Here is a 21,305-nt window from a genome sequence, read left to right on the forward strand (position 1 = left end):
CAAAGTCACTTACTCTTTCATGTACTTATTTGCCTTGGTTTACCCATCTTAAAAGGGGCAGTTTACCTTCTTGTTGGGTTAATAGTGAGCTTTGTTAATGTTTGCAAAGTAGCCCCTCAAACACATTGTAATGTATTAAGATAAGAGGTTAGAAAAGCATTTGCAATGCCTCATTCATATCTAATGTATCTGTTATCCATTTCTTTAACTTTTGTTAGTACCCAATAATATCGTTCCAGTCCATTTGGAATTGGACTCAGGATGCTAAATTCAACCCTGGTATAAACAGAGGCAGACCCACTGAAGTAAACTAATGGGAGTTATACTCATTTGCACCAGGGCTAAATTTCATATACAAATTCATTATAGAATTATCTGTAACTATCAAAGACTAAAAAGAGTTAATTAACAAACCCTACATAGATAACTAGGTAGAAGACATGCATATAGCTATAAGACCCAACTAGCCGATATCAGGGTAAGACCTGTCCTATATATGCATTATTTATTAATCCTGTGTACGTTGACACTGAAATATGAAGTTGAGCTTTTTCACTTTCCTGACTTTGCTAAAGTATTTCAACAGCAAGTTACATTTCATACTGGATTTCTATTTTATTTTTATCAACATTTTCATGGCTTTGTTTTATAGATTTTTATTGTAAGTTGTGCAAATTGCCTCTTATGAACTACTCTTGTTGACTACCTTTGGACCAGGTCATGACTTCTCATAACAAATCAAGCTTTGTGGAAATGTATCCAATGTTACTAGAGAGAGATTCTGAACTGTGAGAAGTGCCACCTTTCCATTAATGTGCTAAATCAAAGTATTCTATCCTTCTCTTTGCGACTGTCTAGATGACGTTAAAGATCTTTTAATGGCTTTTTCTTTTTTTAGAGTAAAAAATAACTGATCAGAATTCCTTCAATCAAATCAATTTTAACATCCAACACTGTGACTATTGCTGAGTATACAATAACTATTACTTTAGTCTACACTGGCACTCTCTTTTAGCAAGATGTACATTTAATTGTAAAGTGCTTTGGGGCACCTTGAATATGTAAAGCATCATAAAATTAAATACAATTCTACTTAAATATGTCATATGAAATTCAGGAGATCATGTCAGCCTCTATTATGGTCACATTTTTATTTGTGATGACTTGAGACAAGATGTTTATTTACTCAGTTGAGAGATTAATCACAAAATTTCCAAGACATGGTAGAAATGTATCTCTTAGTGTGAACTGAGATTCTTCCCCTCACCCTCCGCTTATAACTTGGTATTTAAGATTCCCCAAAAGAACAAATAAAATGAATTGTCCTGCATCCAGCTATTAAGTACACAAAACTAATTATGGAACTGGCTTTCCAGATTGAAATATTATCCATCAGTGTTTTGTTTTTATCAGTAGGGCCTTAGATATCTGAACACGGCTTCTTTCTTTCTCTCCAAGAAGACCTTCACCTAGCTAAGGTAATTACTCTGCTTAGCTGAGTCTCCAAATGAGGTGGGCTTAAGATTTCACTTTCTCATTCTTCTCAGCTGTCTTTTCTTCCTTTTGCTAATTTTGTACCCCTTGCCATGTGCTCTTGGTGTCTGTGTTCTATGCCTTTAATGAGCTGTTTTTTTAGAAAGTGACATTTAATTTTTTTACAAAAATGTCCCACTTTCTAACAAAAAACAGAATCCAAAGAGGGCCCCAGGACAGCCACATTTCATAAGAGGGGGCTCTAAGGACTAAGTGTGATCCTGGGTTCTAACAGCATCTGGGCTGATGCCCTAGTCACCTTTGGGAAGACAACTGGCTCCCTGATGCCCTAATCAAAATAGCTGTCTACAAAGCATAGGCGGGTGGGAGGAGGAGGATGCCAGAAAGGTAGCACTTCTCCCTATGTGCAGAAGGGAGAAGAGTTCTGCATGGACGGCTCCCTCTGAGTGCACATCCTCAGTGTGTGAATGGGGCCAAATTGTGCAAACTCAATTGTATAGGGTGAGCCAAAAAAATGTAAGTCTGAGTACAGTGAATAGAGCCTGAATGTTAAGGGAAAAAAGTCCTAGGGTGAAATCCGTGGCATTACCGAAGTCGATGACAGAACTCATCTTAAACAGCCAAATCTATTGGACTGTGCAATAGCACTTCCCAGGAGTGAAGCAGAAGCTGCAAATTGTAAGTCATTTCAAATAAACCTGCATTGGCAGGGAAATGGACAAGTTGACCTGCCTAGATTGTTTTCATCTCTATTTGCTATATGTGTGATATGCAAATCCAAACAGAAATAGTTCTAATTAGCTAAATATGCCTCTGATTCTAGAATCTAATTCTGACACTAAATACAAGCCAAACATTCATACATAGATGAAAGCAACTTCAAAGCCAAGACTGAAACAATGGAGGTAAGAGACAACAGCATTTGTATTGCTGAGCCCAAAGCGATACTTAATTAGTTTTTTCTGATATCTTATTTCCAAATAAACGCAGGATTCAGTAAGAGCTGGGACTCAACCAGCAATTTTACTACTCCTGGGGCTTAAGAAAAAAAGGAGATGTAATCCTTAATTGCAGACAAGAATATAACAGACAAAAATATCCTCCGTACTTAGGAAAAGAGCACAGTCATATACTGTCCAGTAGTATGGGGTAGATTGTGACTAGTCCTGCATGGGGTAAGTGAAAGAAAAAAAAAAAAAAAAAAGGACACACAAGACTTACCCAATCATTTTCGGCACCACACAGAGGCTAGGCCGAATTATAGCTCGTGTATTCTCAGTGTGTCTTGTGCTGCCTGTAGTCACAAGGATGAGCAGCAGCTCTAGCCTTTCCAACAGGGTCTGGGAAAAGGAAGGGCCTAGGCAGAGTCGCAGCCTTCTGCTCCAGCTAGTGGAATTGGGCTGTCATGGGGGTGGAGGGAGCATTGCTGCATTCTTCTAAATCCTACGGGTATAGCAGAGGCCACACTGGCCTGAGGTACTGGATGCTCCTGGAGGTGTTGAACTAAATTCTGTACTGATTTATCCCTTGTCCAAGTCCATTGGCTTCAGTGGGCTTGGACCAGATACAAGAATTATGCCTCCAGGAATGCCAGCAGAGCAGCCTTACAACGGGGCTGTAGCTTTACAGCCACATCTCATCTTATATCTAGATTTTATATAATGATTCCAATAGTATCTAGGATGAAACACTTCTAAATATGCCAACATTTTATATTATGAAGTCATCTAGGCTCTTAAGCAGTATGAAAGTGACCGGTTTCTTCTTTACTATTAAATATATGTTATAAATACAAATAAAATATTCTTCTGTATATATTGTGCACATGAATATGATTTGTGTTTATCTGCTTTGCACAGGTGAATACTCAGAAGGCATTTTTAAAAGTGGTAGTTAATGGTGATGTGGCTCCGAGGGATTGAAAACAATAAGTAGTTAACTAAAACCCATTTGAAGAAATGTAATTTAATGATTCTAGAAGCCAAAAGAGCCAGATTTTACTCTACTGGGTAGCAAAACACTTGTCTAGCTTATTCTACTGGATATGGAACTAAAATGTTACATTAACTGTTCAATCAGGATTTTAAACACATTCTCTAAGTATTTAGAAAGATAGAAGGAAACATTCATCTAAATGGGGATGGGAGGTAGGGTACGCGTGTATGTGTGTATATACAATACATGCTTATGCGCTGTCTCTCTCTGGGTGGAGTGATTATTTTAATTGAGAACCTTTTCAATATTTAAATAGCTGACAGAACCTTGCCTGACAACATGCTAATAGCCCCTTGCTAGTTTCCTAGATGTTTGCAGTCAGTTTGTTATATAGTTTGGTTCCTTGACAAATCTAGGGAATATTTTAAATCCTGGCTAAAGTAGTACATCAGTTAACATTTGAGGCACTGGATTTACTACTTGTTGGCTGAGGTGCTTGGCAATGGGACACAGAATCTTTCATTTCAGTCATCTGTTAAATCTAGCGATGGAAAACTGTCGTCTGATGGTGATTGGTGGCCTATGTGAAATGGGTTTTGTGTTCTCAGCCTAGTGTTCACAGGGATGCAGCACAAAAAATATCCTCACAGGTGGCCACTGTTATAGAAAGTCTGAGCGGAGAAGCCAGGGATTGAATGGGCACAGAGACTGAACAGTCCACTCACTCCTAGAAGACAGTCAGTCTCTTCAGGACAGGATGGAGAAGCTTGCATTACTGATGCTTGTCCTATACCTTCTCTTTAGAGAAACAGAAGACTTGAATTTCCAGGATTGGACATTTTGCCAGCACTGAATTTACATGAACACATTTAGAAAATAAAATATTAAGTTGCATACTACAGGCATCAGGGTTTATAAACACAAGGCATCAGCTATTTTCTATGGATAAAACACAATGGAAATATAGTCAATGTTTTGGGTGAAGATTATAGCATGTAGTTCTATATTGTTTTTAAACATTTCATGCTATTTTTTGTCACTTATCACATGCTTTTAAAGGCCTGAGCCTACAGCATACAGAAGCCTTCTCTTTAATGGGAGTCAAGAGCACAGCACCTCATAGCATCTGGACTCTTCATACAAACAACGCAAGTGATAAACTATTCTTATATAGCCTGAGTCCATGAATGGATCGCCGATAGATGTTTCATTTGTACGTTGTTAGCACCTCTACTAGCTTTTCCTATTATTGTTTGTCTATGGGGGTAGCAGGGGGAGAGAGAGTATACTTTATAAATACTCATTTGTGATGTTATTTCCATGGATTGGCTTTCTGCAGATATGAATGATTACTACAACCATATTAAAATTCTGAAGTAGATGGTGAATGATCTAATATCACTTCCTTTGGTAATATTTTATAAATTCAAAAATGTTTAGAATACCCCTTTCATAAACCTGGCCCTCTGAATGAGATTCACTTTTGGTCAATTTAAATGTTAAATATAGTTTACTTGTGTTGTGTAATTTTAAAGTAGTTTTTATGGCTATATTGAAGTATATAACCAAATTTTTATTAACATTTCTTTTCCCTTTATCTCAGTGATCTAAAATTCAAAGATTTAGTGCCCTGCATTTCTGGGAAATATGCCAATTACTGTCTCTGCTCTCTAGTATCAAGTGCCTGTTCATATTTTGTATATGCTTTTAGGTTTGTAAGTTATGTTAAATACATACAATGCACCAATGAAGAGTTCAGTCCTGTGCTCAGCACCCCTTTAGCATCAATGGTAGCTCCACACACAGAATGATGGTAGAACAAAACCCTGGTTTTTGTATACGTAAATTGCAAGGGCCAAATTTTGAAGATAATTCTGCACCCGCAATTGGGCCCAGATTTTCAGAAGACCTCAGCATCCATCCAAATAAATGGCCAGATTTTCAAATTAGCTCAGCACATTGGGTGCTGATTTTTCTTGAAAATCTGGCCAATGGGAGCTGAGCACTTTTGAACCTCTTCTCCTTAGGTAGGTGCCTAATTGAGAACTGGACTCTTGAAAAATTTGATTCCAATTGTGGGTGCTGAGCACTTGAAAATCTGGCCCCAGATGCACGTCTGTTAGAAACTGAAACTCAGGAGATGGCAACCAGCTTTACTTACCTAGGAAGCAAATATCCACTGAATACATTGCATTTCTCAGAGTTTGAGGCATATGCTTTTTTCATTCAAGTTAAGCTAACATCTATCAACCTGTTGTATTTTACTGGTTTGGGAGTATTGGACCATATCCTTGAGTCCTTTCTTAGCCAGAAAGCCATAGACTTGGGTGCAGGCCTTATGTAAGCCTGAGGATGTGATTTAGCAGTCCATTCGTGTACTGCAAAGCATTTTAAACATAGGATTAACTTTAGGCAGTACCTAAATCCCATTGCATTCAATGGGGCTTCCACACACAAAACAATTTAAGTGTGTGCTTAACTGCTTTTGTGACTAGGAATGGATTTAAGCTTGCACTTAAGTGATTTGCTGAATAGGTTCTGAAAGACTGCACCTAGTATCACTGCGGACAGCTGTGGGCCTTGTGATATAAATTACATTTTTAAAGCTACTTTTAAGAGCTTCTCTGCTGTTTAGCTGATTCCTGCTTGACTGTGATGGGAAGGTACCAAAGCAGCACTGAGTATAAAGATAAACAATATATAAATGTTTAAGAAATGTATTTTGAGCTTAAGTTGAACAGTTTTAATTTTAATTTTTTCCGGCAAAGTAATATACAAAACTGTGCTTTTATATGATCCTATAATCTGCGTCTTTTCATGCAAGTCATCTTCTGGGCTTTTGTCTTTGTGTCTTGTATCATGTCCTCTCTATGTGCTTGTCTAGTAAGCCATAATATGACTAATCCTAAATGCAGAGCTTGCCTTTGAGACTCTGCTAATATTTGGGACCTAGAAATGTCAAGGCCAGTCTCGTATTTTAAAAAATTAAGTATCTAACTCTTTTCCATGCAAAAGTATTCTTGTAAATACAAACTGGCAGTCACACTGCTGTCAACTGATGAATAGAGTTGAAAGTTTCTCAATGTAGTTCCCCCCCCCCCCATGATGATAGCAGTTTTATTCATGTAGCTCTGACAGCCCAGAGGTAGCTTATGACACCTACGCTGCCTAGGCTACTGCTGATGATATTAAGGCCACCTCAGTCCCCCACCCCACCCCAAGGGGCTGGATGGTGCTTATAGGTGTGCTTTCTTCTCTGCTAAGCAGCTCAATAGCACAAGAGGCAGTAAGATCTAATAAACTAACCATATGATGCAGCAAATTCCTAGTCTCCTGCAGCAGACTCCTACATTCTAATTGGCTCTCACAAACACCCTCTGCAGCTTCAGTCAAGTCACTTGATCTCTCTACTTTGGGACCCCTACCTGTAAAATGAAACAACAATACCTACTGACCAGTCTCAGAGGAGGCCTGGATTATTGATTAATGGGTGTAAAATGATATATAAGAGAATTGAATTAAAACCCTTAGTGCCCCCAGTTTATACCAGGAATTGTGCCTTGAATAATCTTATCTAAATATTGGCAGCTATGCACTGACCCCCTATAGTGAGTAAAGCACTATATTCAACTTGTATAACTGAAATGAGGGAAGTGGATCTCAAGATTATGGCAGAACTTCAGGGGTATCCTCCCCAGTGAAATTAGTTTGAAAATTCCTCCTATTTGATGCAATTTGGGCCATTCCAAAGGCAAACAAAGTGCTCTTCAGAAATATTTTTATGATCTCAGGGTTAAGTCTCTAGTAACGATAATTTAGCAGTTTCCCAAGAGCCCAGGAAATCACCCTCAAAATCAATTAAGTTTGATGGCAAAAATTTTGCAAGTGTTCTTGAGATTTCCCCCTCTAGGACATCACTGCCCTGTGTATATTCCCTATGTGATTTGATGTGTATAAAACCTAAAAATACACATTTGTTTCTTTTAGAAGATAAAGGGAAAGCGAAAACCAATGGTTCTAGTCAGCCTTCAAATACTGAAGTGGGCCTGTTCCTTCCCAAATCTGGAGCTATAACATTAGCACCTATAACATCGACATCATCCTCTAAGAGCACAAATGGAGCAACAAGCACAGTTTCTGAATCCGAAGAGGAAAAAGCCAAAAAACTACTTTACTGTTCACTATGCAAAGTGGCTGTGAACTCCCTGTCACAGCTAGAAGCACACAACACAGGTGAGTTCCTACAACATGTAAGTATGTGACTGTGTGTCATTTAAAAAAAACAAAACACTATAGAGTTAAAATCCTTTATATTCTCAGGCACAAGAACTTTTAAATACCTATTTTTGAAGATATCCTTTACGCAATCCCCTGTTGTCTAGACCAATGATTTCACCAAACTTCCTACCTCCCATGATTTCTAACTGTACTTTGTCCTGACTCCAGAGGTGTTTCCAACTAACATGAAGTTTTCAACTTCATTGTAAATTCTGTACTTCTTCACTTTCCAATATAATATATTTATTCTTATCATGCCTAGTTAAATGCTGCAGTTGGTAAAGTATAGTTTTTATGCAATAACTTGAGGATTTACTTTTTAGATTTGATGTCATAGAGGCTTTGAACAATTGAGAGAAGATGCTTATAAAGTATATGTTGCCTTTAAATCTATCTTTCCTTACCTCAAGAGAAATATTAAGTCCAGGAATCCCTTCCTTTGTAGCTCTTTGAGAGAGGAAGGAAGGAACATCTATCCTCCCTCTTCCCACATAAAATTGGATGGATGGAACAAACTCCAAAAGACTTTTGTGGTGCAACCTTTGCTTGGCATCCTCTCTCCTGGACTGCAGGCCTCGAGAGGATCAGGACCCCAACAATCACATTGATTTATTCCAGAGACGTACATCATTAAGACCAGGATTTCTTATGGATCCTCATTCTTCATGGATTCCTACACTTAAAGCCAGGGGGTGAAATCCTGGCCCTATTGGAGTCAGTGACAAAAGTTTCATTGAGTTAGTGGAACCAAGATTTCACCCAGGATCTCTTCCTCCATACTCCTCACACTGCACTTAAAGGCAACACAATTAGCTTCCATCCATATTTTCTTTTGGTTTATAGGCTGCAGGTCTCTAACTCCTTCACTGAGGAGCCACTGAATAGGAAGAGGTAGCTAGTGCTGCTTTAAACAGGATTACCCAATTCCTGTTGATATGCAGATTTTAGTATCCTCCTTGGCCACACCTAATGTGACCAGATGTCCCGATTTTATAGGGACAGTCCCGATTTTGGGGTCTTTTTCTTATATAGACTCCTATTACCCCCCACCCCTGTCCTGATTTTTCACACTTCCTGTCTGGTCACCCCAGCCCAGAGGTGAAAGTAAGCCAATATGATCCAGCTTCTCTGGCGGTGATTTAAAGGGCCCAGGGTTCCAGCTGCTGCGGGGAGCCCCAGGCCCTTTAAATCACCGCTGGAGCTCTGGCAGCTGGGCTCAGACGAGGATTTAAAGGGCCTGGAGCTCCAGTCCCTGCAGGGAGCCCAAGGCCCTTTAAAGCACCTCCCAAGCCCCGCTGCCAGAGCTCCAGTGGCACTTCAAAGGGCCCAGGGCTCCCCGCAGTGGCTGGAGCACCAGGACCTTTAAATCCCCAACTGAGCCCGGCTGCCAGAACCCCAGGGCCCCGGCAGTCAGGCTCCAGATGGGATTTAAAGGGTCCAGGGCTCCCTGCAGTGGTTGGACCTCTGGGCCCTTAAATCACCACTGGAGCCCTGCCGCTCCGGGGTAGCAGCAGCAGGGCTCCCGCAATGATTTAGAGGGCCCAGAGTGCCATGGCGGCCGGAACCCCAGGCACTTTAATTCGCCCCAGGGCTCCCAACTGTCTCTGCAGTTGGGAGCTCTGGGGTGATTTAAAGGCCCTTGGAGCTCCCAGCCACAGCCGGAGCCCCAAGACCTTTAAATCTTGAAAGGTCCCACCTCTTCTGGTTGAGGCCACGCCCCCTGATCAGGACTCCCACGTACCGGTAAGTCCTTTAGGTTATCTTCACCCCTGTCCTAACCAAACCCCCTTATTCCCACATGAGCCACTTGCAGAATGGAAAATGGCAATAACCTGGATCATGAGCTGGAGAGGGAAATATTCCAATGTGTCCCTCTTTCCTTTCTGCACAAACCCTCAGACTTCTTTATGGTTTGCTCTCCTCTGTACCATGCAAGGGTGAAGTGTGTAGTATAGTAATCAAAGTCAAGATAATGCATAATCTAAATACGTGTGTGGAGTATTTGACCATTCTAGTTCCTAAACAGTCATTTCATGTTATGGAAAATCCAAAAGGGGATGGAAATTGCAGCAATTCTCTATAATAAGTTTGTGATTTGTAACTTAAGAAAAAACATTCCATCTTTGTTAATCCTTATGCATCTAATTGTCCATTAGGTTCCAAACACAAGACAATGGTGGAAGCTCGGAATGGTGCAGGTCCAATTAAATCTTATCCTAGACTTGGATCCAGGCTGAAGATTCAGAATGGCAGTAAGGGCTCAGGACTGCAGAACAAGACATTTCATTGTGAAATCTGTGATGTCCATGTCAATTCAGAAATTCAGCTTAAACAGGTACCTCAAATACCTTGGAAACTTTTGCCTGAGTGCTAATGCTTTGTGCCTTTGCAGCTTGGATCACAGTATCCTGTGTATTTGATTAATTTTTAGTTCATGTGATTTACTCCAAACTGTTTGCCTTTATTTAGCAAGACACAGCTACTTAGATCATTGCTGCATCCCATAAGCCTTAATTGTCTCTCAGTGTCTTCGATAGGGGACCTGGTACATGCAGCTGAAAAATCAATTCCAAAAAGAATAAAACCATGAGATCGCTAAACTGCTTTGTGTTCTTTTTTTATTTCAGCACATTTCCAGCAGAAGGCACAAGGACAGAGTGGCAGGGAAGCCTATGAAACCTAAATATAGCCCTTACAACAAACTTCAGCGCAGCCCAAGTATTTTAGCAGTAAGTACTGTTACTATGCAGCATCACTGCTGTATATGTGAGCTTGTGACCTTGGGACTCCCACTGCAGAGACTAGGAGTATGATGGGGTAGAAAGCTTGTGAGTATCTCCCCCTGCAGGCTGAATCTGTATTAGCATCAGATTTGAAGATGGTTATGTATTCTGTCTGCCTCCTCAAAGGCGAAATAGCACTCCAGAGTTATTCACTGCTAGACGGGAGGGAATAAACAGTGGGCTGTGGAATGGATTGTGTATCTAGTGGAAAGATGTGAACTCTTCTGTTTTTAGTACACTCCCTCTCTTTAAGGGGCACACACTGCCTATGTGAGCATTTAAGAAAACATGATGATATGAGGGATGTAGCCTGGGAGAAGGGCTTAAGATGTAAAGCTAAAAACATACTGACTTATCCCGCACAAACAGCAAAGTAAAGTGTGTGCTGTATTAGGCTGGTGTGGGAGAGTTGTGAGGAATTTAGGAGCATTAATTGCTTATCATCAAGGCATTTATTACTGGGCTACTAGATCACTATTTCCTGCCTTGGTCCCCAAAAATCCTCAACCCTTTGTTCCCCTTTCTCTAGGGTTCCTCCCCACCAGCATCCCCCATAATACTGTCTTGCTAGTTTCTCTAGCCTAGGGGCAGGCTGCTCACCAGTCAGCCTGATTCTAGCTCAGGAAGAGTTGCATGCTCTCTGCTCACTAGTTAAGTCATCCTGCAATTGTTGCTGTACTGGGTTCATTAGAGAGCAGTGTGCACAACCCATAGAACAAAAGTGCTTTTATGTGTTGAAATTAGAGATGGAAATACTCACATCCAAAAGTGAGACACTATCAAAAAGCATATGAAACCCCTGCAGAAGTTGAAGTATTAAGGTTTCTTTGTAATCATATAGTCTAATGAAAATGCTTCAGGCTTTCTCTAACACTCCCCATTCACTAGCTTTTGGTCACACTAATCTTTCTCACTTCTGGAAAACATTATATTTTTATCTCTTGGGTTTAATACCAATGGTAATAGAGCCAGAATATAAGTCTCTCTCCTCCCACCCACAAATACTTAACCTTGAAACACACCAACCCACAAGTGGAGTTATACTGTATATATTTCATGGGTAATTTTACAGTACTCACACCAGATTTGTTGAGGATCTCAAATTGACCCGTCTTTTTTTTTTAAATGTTTGGGTTTTTTAAAAAAAATTAGTCTTGGAGATTAGAAAATATGCTGAAAGGAACAAGTGTGCATTAGCAGAGAAAGAACTAGATGAACTGATGGGTGTTTCCCATATCTGACTTTTGCATTTTTCTAGCTCATTTTTATAAGTGAAAAGAAATGAGGAAAATGTACCTTTCTATTTTGTAGAGTCCTGTCAAAGTCATGATCTTGACCCTTTTTTTCCCAATCTTGAGTTTCCTGATGGTGGTAGTTATAATTTACAGATATTCACTCTTGTAAATTACCTCTAACCTCCACATACTGGAGCACCCACATCTACTCCATGTGGATTTGTGTGTACTTAAATGTGCAGTTCGTTTGTTTAAATTGTCCTGTGTGTAAGAAGACAGCATGGATACAATTTTCAAAATTGCTGAGACAAGGTTTCCCATTCAGTAGATGCAAATTGCACCTGCATTTTTACACCAGCAAAATTAATTGCAGGTGAATATTGGAGTACTTGTTCTTGTACTTTCCTGATTTGCACCTGTAGTCAAGCAGTTAAGATTACAAGCACTGACATTTTCACCCACAGTTCAGGTGCAGGTGTGAAAATGCCAGTGCAAATTTTGCAGTTGAACATGTGGTCTAATATCTCTTCTGTAAAGCAGCCTGTGTTCATTTGCCCTTTTGGCTACAAGCAAACATCTCAAACAGCTGCTACTAGAAATGGTTAAAATTAGAGCAAAGGAAATACAGTAATTATAAATCAGGTGTGAAGTACTAAGAAGCAATTGAAAACAGATTTTATTCATGCTATCCAGAAAGATAAAAAGCTTAAAAGCTTAATGAACATTTTGCCAGGGTTAATGTTTTTACTCATTTTTAAAATGGTGGCGGGAACAGTATTTACATTTTTTTTCTTTTTTTCAGGCAAAACTTGCATTCCAAAAAGATATGATTAAGCCCTTAGCACCTGCTTTCCTTTCATCTTCTCTTGCTGCGGCTGCAGCTGTGTCATCTGCTCTGTCCCTCCCTCCCCGTCCGACTGCCTCTTTGTTCCAGGCACCTGCAATCCCACCAGCTCTCCTAAGGCCAGGCCATGGTCCCATACGTGCGACTCCTGCATCGATCCTTTTTGCACCGTACTAATTTTGTAGTGATGATAAGATAACTATGGCCAGTAGAAGGAGAGAAAAGAAAGCAAAGCAAACAAGGATTTTATTTTAAAATGTCTTTCTCTTTTATAATGTCATGCAGTGTGGCACCCCAGCACTCCAAGTCACAGAATTTTTCATGGACAGATACTGTATTCTAGAAGCCTAGACAATGTCTCTGTCTCTGTCTCTCTCGCTCTTTAAATTAAAATAATTTGTCTGAGAATGGTTTACCAAAAGCTTAATGGCTCATAAAAAGCTAGCATCAAGATTTATTCATCTGTTTGTTGGTCGGGGTTTTTAAAATATGTATATCATGCACCTTGTAAACAAGGAACACAGAATATTTCCTGAGTGACTTGAAAACTAGGGTCTTCCTCGCTCACACATGTAAATAGGTCTCTGGAATCCAACTGGGTATATTCTAGTGTGAAAAAAGGTAGATTAACCAAGTGCTTAATTGTGGATAACATCTTAATAACTGACTGCATCATTTTCTTTTCAGTGTGCTCTTGTTGACAGGAATTGTGTACTGTTTTAGACCGCAGTACTGGTGTATCTTGTGTAGTACTAGAGATGTATTGCCTGTCTCAGTTAGACATTATTAGTTGCTGTGCAAATGTTTGGAAGCAATGCAGCTTTAAAGCTTTTTTTATTAATGTATTTATCTTGTTTCACATTTTAGTTAGATTAAAAATAGAAAGCCATATAACATATAGTTACGATTACTACTTGTTTACTATTTTCATTTTAACTTATTTTGTAGTTTCCTCACTGGTGTTGCTAAGCAATGTTTAACATTAAAGAAAAAGCAAGCTTTTTAATTGCACATTACCACAACTCTCATGCATTGTTCAAGAAGACAATGGGCCGTGTATTTATACGTAAATATCCTTTCTCTTCATTTCTAAACTTGTTTCCTTTGTAACAATGCTGCATAATGTTGTGGCTCCCTAATGCAATAATGTACAGAACTTACAATATTTATAATTGACTGACTGTCTTTTCTGTTTACTGACTATATTGAAGTTCTGCCCTCCCTTGTCTCTTGTCCCTACCCCCTTTTATAAAGGTAATATCAATATGCAGCACTCAGACTGAAGTCTTTGTGCGATATTGAGGGCAACAAGTATAATAAAGGAATAAAATGGAGTTAACTCTTTTAGAACATCTTTATCTGCAATTCGTAAACAGTAAAATGTCTGTGTATTTTTTTAAATGTATCTTTTCAATAAAACAATATGAAAAAATAGAAGCACTTTTTGTGTTTGGGGTATTTTTTAATGGGCAAAAAAAATTGCATGGAACAAACAAAACAGAGCCACTAAGGCAGTAGTTCTCAACCTTTCCAGACTACTTATCACCTTTTAAGGAGTCTGATTTGTCTTGTGTACCCAAAGTTTGAGCTCACTTAAAAACTACTTGCTTACAAAATCAGACCTAAAAATACAAAAATATCACAGCACCCTATTACTGAACAATTGCTGCTTTGTCATTGTTACCATATCATTATAAAATAAATCAACTGAAATAGAAATATTGTACTTACATTTCAGTGTCTAGTGTATAGAGAGCAGTATAAAGTCATTGTATGAAATTTTAACTTGTACTGACTTCGCTAGTGCTTTTTATGTAGCCTGTTGTAAAAGTAGGCAAATATCTAAATGAGTTGATGTACCCTCTGAAAGAAACCTCTATGTACCCCCAAGGGTATGTGTACCCCTGGTGGAGAACCAGTGAGCTAAGGGAATCTCTAGTCCAGTAGACAGCAATATCCCACAGTATAATTATGGTACCTGTAATACTTTCCTTAAAACTGCCAACATTTTTCTCCTACATTTTTTAGGCTTTTTATTGGTGGTTTTTGTAGCTCATCTTAAAATATTCAACCTTTTGGCAAACTCAAGGAAAAACTGCTGAACCAGATGAACGTATAAGATCAGAAATGAAACACCACTCTAATATGCTCCCACATGGCCATGTATGGGATTATCATTAAAAACACAATTGATTGTGGTTTAGACTGGAAGCAGGATATTTTGAAAACCTTTATTCTATATTAATACAAAAAAGTCATTGTGAAGCAGTTAGGGTTACTACACACACAAAACACATCTAACGCAAATCCATAAAAGCAAGGAAATGAAAATTTAAGCCACTTAACAGTACATACTTTATACTTCTCTATCCCCAAGCATACACCTAACTACTACAATTACCATACACCACAGGCCATGTACCATTACCTTAACTCTGCCCCTTTGTCACCCTTCTGCTCACACCCTTTACTTTATTATTTCTGCCGCCCTCACCCCACCCAACACTAGTTTTGGATATTTGGTGTTGTGGGAAGGTAGTTTGGTAAAGCATTGTGTGAAGCTTAGGGAATGATAGAAGGCTGATGGCCCTCAGAGGGTGGAGTTAAGGTTATGGAACATGGTCTGTGGTATACACGCGTGAGCTCTCTCACTGTATATATGTGTGTTCTCGCTCTCTGTCTCTCTCTCTATATATATCTATATATATGAATTTCTACATACCGTGTAATAATCCTATTGAGAATAAGGGTTACAGTGTACAGACAGATGTGCTTTCGTGCACACTGATTTGGGCCTGATGCTGTAACTCCTACTCATACTGAGTAAGGTCTACTCACCCAAGTAATGTCAGTGAGTACCTGCATGAAGAAGTGTTACTCAACATGAGTTTGTTCTGCTGAATCAGAACTACAGCTGGTTGTATGTGAAAGGGCAGTGTTTTATGGAGCATAACACTCACCTTTTTGCTGTTGCCTGAAAACTCTTCTTTGGGGGGTGTTATTTACTGTTCAAGTACAATTGTGTGAATAGGGCTCAAATTAAATAGCTTCAGGTTAGTACAGTTTCCCAAAGCCACAAAGAAATACCTATATGAGGTGCATATAACCCTTAACCATAGGAGGTGCTATCAAATAATAGATTTCATAGACAATTGACAGTTTTAAGATGAGGTTTTTTCCAAAGGGATCCTAGGTAGAAGAAATACTCTATAAGATGCCATCCACAGTGAAAGAATATGTAATTGCATCCATGAATGAGTGAAATCACTTAACCCATAGAGCCCAAAGGGCTCAAACAAACAGGCTCTGAGCCAAGAAACTAACGCTCCCATTCAAATTCATGTCAGAACTCGTGTGCTTTTCTTTATCTACATTGTGTGCTCCACTTTCAACTGAAGTCAAATCCATGGCACACATGGGACTGAATGTTTGAGGTAATATTTGCATGATAAATAGTAAGCACTCCCATTAAGGCTGCTAGTATTTTGCATTTTATAGCCAAGCTCTCAATAACAGGGATCTGATGTATCCACCCAGAACAACATTGTATTTTATCAGCTGACTTGGATTTTCCAGGATCACGTCTCCTGGGATGTAAAGTCATTACAGACAGCTGGCTATAAAGTTCACAGATTCACTCAAAGTATTACCATTTAAACACCTTTTAAAATTGGCAATGTCATTAGTGTTTTAAATGAGAATGTTGAATGTTTGAACAACCAGATTATTTTTAAAGTAATAAAGCCAGATTCTTTCCTATGCCAGGGCTCCGTTCAGTGCATCAGATGGGATAGGGTGTCTTGGCACCAATTCTAAGGTCCCAGTCCAGTGCTGCTTAGAATTGTGTAAGACAGCTTTCAACTGTGCCACTAGTGTAAGGTGTTTAATGGATCCTATACCAAGAGACAATTGTAGGAGAGTTCCATTACACCTTCTACATCTGAAGGGATACAGGGCGTAGATCTGGCACAGATATACCAGCAGGAATTCTAATTTGTGTCCAGATTAGTCTCTTAATGTCTCTGAGCGGTGTAATGGCGCCAGAGCCTAGCCAGAGGATCTGATCCATACAGTTTTTCAGCAGACAAACGAAAAAAGGTGATCCTTTCTGACCACTAGAGGGAGCAGGTTTGTCTTCCCTTACTACAGGTGGGAATTTTTATTAGAATTTTTTCTTCTGATTTTGGAAGGGTGGAGGATATATTCTCATATTAATTTCATCCACTGCAGTTCCTATCAGATAATATTATGCTGGGAATCAGTCTATCGGCTGATAAACTAAAGATCATTAGACATTTGCCATGAGAGGGAGATTAATTCTCTCATAAAAATAAATAAGGAAAAGGGACACACAAAAGCTACCAGATGGCATGTGGTTTATTTTATTCCCTTTCTTTGTGACCTGCCATCCTCTTGAGTAATATGTTACAAGCCTGGACCAGCAAAGATTTTGCAAAGGGAAGTCCCATCACACTTATGTGAAAAAGAGAGATCACAACTGTTTTAGGCTGTGGGGTGGAATATGCTCTCTAGAGGTCATTTCTCCATATTCATCTACCCAGTAATAAACAACATAATATGAAAAATGTACACAGTAGCCTATGGTAACTTTAAACCATTCAGTCTGTGATGTTGATGATGCATATTTTTATAAATTTGAAAATACAGTATCAGCACTCGTACTATCATTCAGCCAGTAGAGCTATACAAGACCCTACAAATGAATTAAATCCATACCAAAACTTATAACTAGCAGGGGAAATATGGTTCAAGAGTAAACCTATCACTGAAGAGCATAACATTAAAGGACAGACAAGCAAAGAATTTCCTAGTACAAATAATCTCACCACGTAAAGTATAAGAATTTGATAATAAAGTAGAACCTATCAGAGTTACAAACACCAGAGTTCTGAACTGACCAGTTTCATACTCCCCGTTTGGAACTGGAAGTAGGCAATCCGGCAGCAGCAGAGACCAAAAAAAAAGAAAAGCAAATACAGTAGAGTACTGTACTGTGTTAATCATAAACTTTTTTTAAAAGGGAAAGTTTTTAAAAAAAAGTTGACATGGTAGGAAACTGTTTCTGTGCTTGTTTCATTTAAATTAAGAGGGTTAAAAGGAGCATTTTTCTTCTTCATAGTAAAGTTTCAAAGCTGTATTAAGTCAATGTTTAGTTGTAAACTTTTGAAAGAACCACCATAATGTTTTGTTCAGTTACAAACATTTCAGAGTTACAAACAATTGCCATTCCAGAGGTGTTCGTAACTCTGAGGTTCTACTGTACCCCTTTAAATAGTTTGTAGACCCGCTAGGTGGCTTTCTTACTAATTCTCTTCTCATACCACACCCATCACGGTAATACCTGAACGCCTTCCAGTAGTGCATTAAGCAATGTAACCAAGATCTGTCACATGTTTGTTTTCTCCTCCTCTCTCCCGGGAGAGAAGTATGTGCAGCAGAATGTTTAGTTTAGGAGTTCGTATACATATTTCTTCCACACACTATGCACTGTCAGACTGAAAAGGGTAGTGAAATGCTTAGACTAGTGCTGACTGACTATTTGGGGGATATCTCAAACGCCTTGGCTGTAAAAGGGAACAGAGGGAGAGTGCAACCTAGCATGTGCAGAGGTACTAACTGCAGCCTAACTAGGAGCAAGAAAGCACATTGAGAAACATGGTTGTGTGACTGACTGCTCTGTGGAAAGTAGAATTTACACAAAAATTCAGTAGCAGGTTTGCATGTGATACGCTAGGCACTGAGATTTGTCTCTCCAGAGAACTGGAACAAGGAACAGTATGGAAAAATCTACTTAATACAGGTCTGCTGTCACGCTTATATCTGCTTGACAGAACATCTCCCACTGAGAACAAACCCAGATCTATGCATCTCTACAAACAGGAATAGCTCCTAGCTTCTCTCTCAAATAAATTCAGACAAATTCTTCAGCAGTTACCATCTGGTTGTCATTACCAGTTCAAACAAACAAACAAACAAACAAAGCTGGCTCACATAATAGAAACTAGTTATTTTTCAATTATTGCTTTAAAATGTGCACACATCTGTAGTGTCTACGGCTAAGCTGTGTGTGTGAAAGTCTGGGGGATGTGGGAACTGTAACTCCCAAGGGGTGGTAGGAAGCATAATGCTTTTTCAAGGGATGGTCCCTCTAGGGGTGCTGGGAGAGGGGAGATGCAGCACATTCAGCAGTGGCACTTCCTGCACCTGTATAAACAGTTTAGTATGTCAGGTGGCAGATGTGGAGACAGGGTCCTGGTCATGCTCCCCCGGCCAGTCAGGGTTAAGTCTATGCAGTTTTTTCACTTTGTGCTTAGGGAATGCTTGCAGCCACCTTATAGGTTCATCTATGGCTGCAGCAAGAGTGTGAGGTGACCTTTCCCACCACAGTGCACTAAGGAAGGGACAGGCAGAACTGGATTTGTAATGGCTGTGAAATTAAGGCAAACTGTGTGTTCCTGCACACCTCACCTGTTTGCACATTTAACAATGGCCTTGTCTAGCCTAGGAAAGTAGGTAATATTTAAAAACATGTTTGCTGGTTGTGGTGAACCCTAGACTCCTCAACTAAAAAGTGTTAAACTCTGTTTATGTAAGTGTTTAAAATGTGTTAATTAAGAGATTTTTAAACATGTCCTCTTTCCCAAGGCTAGACAGGACCAAGGTTACAGGCTGCTTCTTGTAACCTCACATATAGCATGTAATCCTGGTAGGTATAAATGTCAGACATACACAGCAGCCAGTCACTCATCACCAAAGCTAAGACTATAACAATTTTGTGCTAAAAGCCTTCCTTGATTGTCAGCAGATGTAAGGTAATGGGCACCTTGCATCTGACCTGGGATCTGAGTTTAGTCCTTAACTAGCATAAGAAATTTCTATTTCTTTTCATAGGGATTTCCTCTTTCCCTCACTGTCACTTAGGCCTGGAACTTGGGTGTCGTCTTTGACTCAGCCTTCTCTCTACAACCATATACCCAGGCAGTGTCTAAATCTTGGCACTTTCCTGCACTAAGATCCAGCCTTTCTCCTTCACCTACAAGCTACACCTCCCATCCAGTCTTTCATCATCTCATGACTTGACTATGGCAACCATCTCCTCTCTGCTCTTGTCCCCATGCCATCTTCCCCTGCTGATATCCATTCACAATGCTGCTGCAAGGATCTTTTTCCTGGCTTGTGCTTCAAGCACGTCATCTCTCTTCGAGTCCCTTCACTGGTTCCCCGTTACCACCACATCAAGCATAAACTATTTTCTTCATTTTTAAGACCCTTTATGGTATTCCCCCACTTCCTATGCTATGAAGATGTCAGCCCCTGCCTCTGCTCCACCACTGATGTCAGTCTTCATTGCCCAGTTGTCAGATTTTCCAACAAGCACCTGTGCACCTGCCCCCTTTCACGTGGAAGGAGCTCACCATAAATAGCTATCATGTCGCCACCTCTTGTCTTCCTCCCAAGCCCTCCTTAAAACTCATGTCTGCCATGATACCCACAAAACCTTAACAGTCATTAGGCAACTGGTGTGCTGAGATCACTGCTTCTCAGGCTGATTATAATCAGCGTTGTTAACGTTTGTTTCCTTTGTATCCATCTGATCGCTCTCATCTTAAACTTCGATTGTAAGCTCCTTGGGGCAGGGACCATCTGATTTAGCTTTGTACAGTGTCTAGCACTGTGAGGCCCTGACCCCTGCTTGGAGCCCCAGCCATTGCCACAATACAAATAAATAACAGTTGGCTTTTCCCTCTGCTACCCAGGCCGCTTTCCATTGTCTCAGCCTCACTCTCTTTTCCTACCTCTTTACTTTCATGTCAGTTTAAAGCTGATTTAAAATCTAGTAACTGTCAGAGCTGCTGCTACCTCTAGTCACTCTGCCAGTCCCACAGTATGCTGAGCTTGGCCCTAGCTTCACTGACGGACAGGCCACCTCCAAAATGTCATTTCAGCATAATATGGCACCTGCAGTGTGACTGAGTAACGGCAAGAGGAGTTTCTGTGGTGACAGATTTTAAAATGGTCAAGACTTTAAGAATGGGAGACAATATTCCGTCAGGCTGCTGTGATCTGAACTCTGTCACCCTTCACTATGCTAAGCAAAACTTCTGACAGATCCATTTCTCACTCAGGCATGTACAGATCTCAGAAGCACTTTCCCTGCACCAGGAGAAGGTGGGCTGCTGCCTTGCTATAGATATTGTAAAATTAGACCTGAATACCAGTCAGCTGATATGAGCTGGTAGACTGAACAGCCCACTCATCCAAGGTCACTAGCTGTTGGAAGTGTAGTGCTGATCTGGCCTCCTAATCATAGTAACAATATACTGTGTATCATGGTGGCTGAGGCAGATCTCTTTCTATTTCTGCATGGGAGGAACTTAAGTCACTATTGGAACAATAACAAAAAGCAGGAACCAGATGGCATTTATCCAAGAGCACAAAGCAAGCCCTAGTATCCTGAATTTCCTGTTACACTACTTTTGCACTGGTGTAACTTTGATTGTAAATTAATTAAGAGATCCAGCACAGCGCATTGTTTCTCTTTCAGCTGCATGTTCAGGAATGTGTTTTGGTTTCCTATTTCTTGGCAACTTGTGCTGAAAGTCATGCTTGCAAAATAGGTGCTTTTATTGAGTGCATGATACTTCATCCCTGTAATGGGCAGTTTTGTGTTGTGACTGCCTCCGTGTTTATTTCTGATCTGGCCTATGGGGCTTG

General features: G+C 39.9%; 1 protein-coding gene across 5 annotated transcripts in view; it reads left to right on the top strand.

The window, feature by feature from the left end:
• The window catches only part of ZNF385B (zinc finger protein 385B), a 240,067-nt gene extending 226,117 nt beyond the window's left edge, over positions 1-13,950 (top strand). For all 5 annotated transcript variants that reach the window (XM_030580937.1, XM_030580938.1, XM_030580940.1 and 2 more), the window contains 4 exons: positions 7,417-7,662; positions 9,864-10,042; positions 10,335-10,436; positions 12,528-13,950. In XM_030580937.1, the coding sequence (XP_030436797.1) occupies positions 7,417-7,662; positions 9,864-10,042; positions 10,335-10,436; positions 12,528-12,746 (746 nt within the window). In that variant the 3' untranslated portion in view covers positions 12,747-13,950. The remainder of the gene's footprint in view (positions 1-7,416; positions 7,663-9,863; positions 10,043-10,334; positions 10,437-12,527) is intronic.
• The last annotated feature ends 7,355 nt before the right edge of the window (positions 13,951-21,305 follow it).

The sequence above is a fragment of the Gopherus evgoodei genome, chromosome 11 (assembly GCF_007399415.2).
Source record: "Gopherus evgoodei ecotype Sinaloan lineage chromosome 11, rGopEvg1_v1.p, whole genome shotgun sequence".
Classification (NCBI taxonomy): Eukaryota; Metazoa; Chordata; order Testudines; family Testudinidae; genus Gopherus; species Gopherus evgoodei.